Below are 4573 nucleotides of genomic sequence, written 5' to 3' on the forward strand. Positions count from 1 at the left end.
CAAGGAAGTTCTAGGGATAGAAAATTTGGGTTTGGTTAGAATTGAGACATTCGACTACCTCATCGATCCATTTTGGTCACTACTTACGTTTTTTTTAAGTTGTTGGAAGTCGAATCAAGGTAAGGGTTGCCTCGATCGATCGAATTCAACCCAACGCAAGTTGGTTTGCATAACACAATCAACATCATGCCTGCCTGGATTATACGGTAAATACATTGTCATAGTCTCATAGATTAATACTCGTCAACAAGGTAACTTATAAATCAATTCTTTGTATATATTCATTCAGTTACTCTCCCCATCCCCGCAAAGTAAACTTGTCGGTGAGAGCCCTCTAAGTCTGTACACAGGTCCTGCCGAGCCATCCAAAAAACTATACCTTTCATGAATCAAGATCTAAAGAAAAAATAAAATAAAAAAAATAAAGCAAAAGAATTGTTACCGAATATACAAATATAATTCTTTCTTTTTCCTTGTACACCTTTTTTTTGAGTCTCTGTTGTTTACTTTAATTAACTTTAGCTTTTCCTTAATTTTCATAGTTTATAATGAGCTTGATAACATTATTAATGGCCGAAGAAGAACATTGGAGTATGCTTTAAAGGAGGGTTCTGGTTCTCCTCACATTAAGCTGGCACGCAAAAATAGGTCATATCTGACCGCCGCGCCGACACCCTTTCTCTCCTTGCATTTATTCCCTCAACTGCCTACTGCCTGAGTGCCTTCTCCCATCTTAAACCTTTTATGTTATTACTTCTCTCACTTCAACCCACTCTTCAATGGCTTCCCGACCAACTATCATCCTCTTCCTCTTCCTCTTCCCTTCTTTTTCTACTAACTCCTCATCAGCTGCTCCTTCGGATTTCGTAGCAACTCTCAAGTCCACCATCGATGAAGTCCAGGGAGTAATCTCTCTTGTTTCCAAGTTCGCCAATCAGTTCGACGATTTTCGCCTGTCGAATGCCCTTAACGACTGCGTTGATCTGCTCGACTACTCTGCCGATGAACTGGGCTGGACCCTCTCGGCCACCGAGAACCCCAACAGTATTTTCTATATTTCTCACTCCCCTTAATCACATATTCTTTCAGTTGTATGTTTCGTTTTTATTGAACCTCATCTGTGATGAACATATATTAAGCTTCTCGATTCATGCATTAATTCATGGAATTTGTTCCTCCAGTAGTTCTTATTCACTTAGTTCCTCTCGCTCTCCCCCTGAACACAGTCACACTGAGAACTTCCTCGATTGACTTAAAAACTAGCCATGCATGCAAATCTTTTTCATCGATAACTCATATGGGTCAATTTTAGCTTCTAGTCAAAACTATCTTGGCAAATCTGCCAATTATCTGATGTGATGTCAAGCAACTAGCTCATAATTTTCAACTCATCAACTGTAATAACAACCAGCTATTCATCTACGGCATCATATCTTAATTTTAAAAGCACTAAAATAATCAAATTGTTATACTTGTATTAACTAGTAATTAACCTTGGTTACAGGCAATGATAATAGCACTGGGAACCGGAATTCTGATCTAAAGGCATGGCTGAGCGCGGCCCTTGGTAACCAAGACACATGTCTAGATGGGTTCGAAGGAACCAACAGCTTCGTCAAGGGTCTCGTCGCCGGAAGCCTCGACACCGTCACGTCTTTGGTCAGTGAAGTTCTTGGCCAGATACCCTCCGGTGGCCGCCTGGGAAGGAAACTTAAAAGTGTTAGCGAAGGCGGTGGCTTTCCTGCATGGATGAAAGGCAGCGACCGGAGGTTATTGCAGGTGCCGGCAGGTGGGGTGTCCGCCGATGCGGTTGTTGCACAAGATGGGACTGGGCAATTCACTAGCGTGATGGATGCGGTGTTGGCTGCGCCAGATTATAGCGAGCGCCGGTATGTGATATACGTAAAGAGAGGTGTGTATAAGGAGAATGTGGAGATAAAAAAGAAGAAATGGAATCTGATGATCGTGGGTGATGGGATGGACGTCACCATTATTTCCGGTAGCCGTAACTTCGTCGACGGTTGGACCACATTCAGATCAGCTACGTTTGGTAAGTTTTTTTTTTTTTTTTTCTTTTTTTTTTTGAGGGTGGGGGGGGTGTTAACGTAAAATCCTACGTTTTGGTAAGTGGGTAAGTAGAGGAATGGCTGTTTTCTGGTTTCGTTTTCTTGGAGATAAGACGTCCACTGATGGAGAATAGAGTCCACCTCTTTTCTTTGTGTGGAAACTTCACGCGGAAATGGACCCAAAAGAAGGCAGCAAGCCATCGGCTCTTTGTTTTGGCCTGTAGAGACGTAAAGACGTTCGATGAACGGGGTCCATTTCTTACTAGGTGCTCTGTGGTGGTATGACAGGGACCTCTGACTTGGTGGGTCCGACCTAGGGATCGATCGTATCCCAAATCAACATCAAAAGGGATATCAAGTAATTTGATTTTGTTGCAAGTATTGGGAGTTTGGGACGGTGGAAACCGGAAAGAAAGTTTATAGACTCCTTTCTCCTCGTTTGGTTTGGGGAATCTACCAAGTACCAACCCACAGAGAAGGGAAAGCTGTGTTTTGCAGCAATGCAAATAAATTTGCACTGATGCAAAGCCATGGCAGTATAAATGATTTGAGTGTAAATTTTGACCTATTTTTATTTTATATTTTAAATTATATTGTCTGATTGGAGTACAAATGAGGTAAATTAAGACATAAAACAGAATAAAATAAAATCTAAAATAAAATTAAACAAAAATTTGCATTTTTTACATTTGCACTCCTATGCATTTGTACTAATGCAAATAAATTTGTACTGCAACCAAACACAGCCTAAAAGTAAATAACGCTTTAATATAAAGTATACATTCAAAAAAAGGCATGAAATAATTGGATGAGAAGTAGCTGGACTTGAGGCAAAAGTCAAAAAGTACGTGGTAAATTAAGCTAGTGTGGTATTGTAAGTCAAAAGAACGCAAAGCACTGTTTGCCGTTGCTTCCACTTCATCTTCATAATTGATTCATTTGACTCAGTGAGTCAAACATTCGAGTCATTAACAACTCGGTGTGGACTGTGGAGCTAACCAGTGGGTTATGTTGCCCTGCAGCTGTCTCCGGCAAAGGATTCATAGCCCGAGACATAACGTTTGAGAACACAGCAGGCCCGGAAAAGCACCAAGCAGTAGCACTCCGATCGGATTCTGATCTCTCGGCCTATTATCGATGTGCCATCAAAGGGTACCAAGACACCCTCTATGCCCACTCACTCCGCCAATTCTACCGAGAATGCCGAATCAGTGGCACAGTTGATTTCATCTTTGGCAACGGTGCCGTCGTCATTCAGAACTGCCAAATCCTTGCCAAGAAGGGTCTCCCCAACCAGAAGAACACCATAACCGCACAAGGACGCAAAGACCCAAACCAAAATACCGGGTTCTCGATTCAATTCTCCAACATGTCGGCTGACTCGGACCTGATTGGCTCAGCGAACTCAACATTGACATACCTCGGGCGACCTTGGAAGCAGTACTCACGGACAGTTTTCATGCAGTCATACATGAGTGATGTAATAAGGCCAGAAGGGTGGCTGGAGTGGCAGGGAAATTTCGCTCTGGATACACTTTATTATGGTGAATATATGAATTATGGACCCGGTGCTGGTCTGAGCAGCCGAGTCAAGTGGCCTGGCCTCCACGCAATTACCAACTCCTCTCAGGCCAGTGCCTTCACGGTTGCTCAATTTATCGACGGAAATTTATGGTTGCCGTCAACCGGCGTCAAATTTACAGCAGGTTTGGCGGTGTAGAAGATGAACAATACATATTCCAGAGAGGACATACATTTAATCATAATTTAATGTCATGTGTAAACGGTAAAGGCCACTCTCAAATAGCGATATGATAGATCGAGATACAGTTTATTAACGAGGTTTTGTTTTTTTGGTTTTTGTTTTTTGATTAATTGCTTGTATGTATTCCTGTCCTATGTATTAATTTGGTATTTTTTTTTTCCTTTTCTGATTTCTATTGTATTGAAGAATTGTAACCTAGTGCTTTTCATTGTTGTGTATCAAGAGTAATTAAGATGGTGGGAAAAATAAGTTCAGAATCGAATTACCATGCATTTTCAATATTTACCGTAAGTAAAATTAAACTTTCAATAAGTCATATTAAAAATGTCACATGATTTATTTATTTTATAAGATATACTTATTATTGAAGACTTTAACGATGCTCACTGTAACTATTGATTTCATCACCGATTAGTTTATATATATAATTTAAGTTGCAGCAGTTTCCATAAATTATACCATAGATTTTTCCCTATATTAATTATAATTTTGCATGTTTGAGAACTGAGAATAAGGAAAATCATAAGGTAATCCAAGTCATTTTATTCTCCTTCAATTGACGGTGGGTACACCTCTTGACTTGAAGCCAGTTGTTTCTTTATCCAGAATTTTTTTTTGTTTTTTTTTTTTTTAAGAAAGGAGCATCAATTAATTTGGTTCAAAGGAGAATTCAGTACAACAGGCTCTTGAAGAACTGATGGTTCAGAAGACAATGTATAGACACTCGGAAGTCGGAATGGAA

General features: G+C 40.3%; 1 protein-coding gene across 1 annotated transcript; it reads left to right on the top strand.

Moving 5' to 3' along the window:
- The first annotated feature begins 304 nt into the window (after positions 1-304).
- LOC148846720 (pectinesterase/pectinesterase inhibitor PPE8B-like) lies at positions 305-4093 on the top strand. Its single transcript, XM_088949144.1, has 3 exons — positions 305-1044; positions 1505-2050; positions 3089-4093. The coding sequence occupies exons 1-3, from the start codon at positions 780-782 to the stop codon at positions 3784-3786; spliced, it is 1509 nt and encodes a 502-aa protein (XP_088805270.1). The 5' UTR covers positions 305-779; the 3' UTR covers positions 3787-4093.
- The last annotated feature ends 480 nt before the right edge of the window (positions 4094-4573 follow it).

Source organism: Nelumbo lutea, chromosome 6, assembly GCF_056320005.1.
Source record: "Nelumbo lutea isolate HS-2025 chromosome 6, American lotus-T2T, whole genome shotgun sequence".
Lineage (NCBI taxonomy): Eukaryota > Viridiplantae > Streptophyta > Magnoliopsida > Proteales > Nelumbonaceae > Nelumbo > Nelumbo lutea.

What these genes read in the sequence shown, in the direction of transcription:
- LOC148846720 (XM_088949144.1), top strand. Translation starts at nt 780, where the DNA reads ATGGCTTCCCGACCAACTATCATCCTCTTCCTCTTCCTCTTCCCTTCT. An exon ending in GGCCACCGAGAACCCCAACA is followed by an intron (nt 1,045 to 1,504) that starts GTATTTTCTATA and finishes CCTTGGTTACAG; the next exon opens with GCAATGATAATAGCACTGGG. An exon ending in ATTCAGATCAGCTACGTTTG is followed by an intron (nt 2,051 to 3,088) that starts GTAAGTTTTTTT and finishes GTTGCCCTGCAG; the next exon opens with CTGTCTCCGGCAAAGGATTC.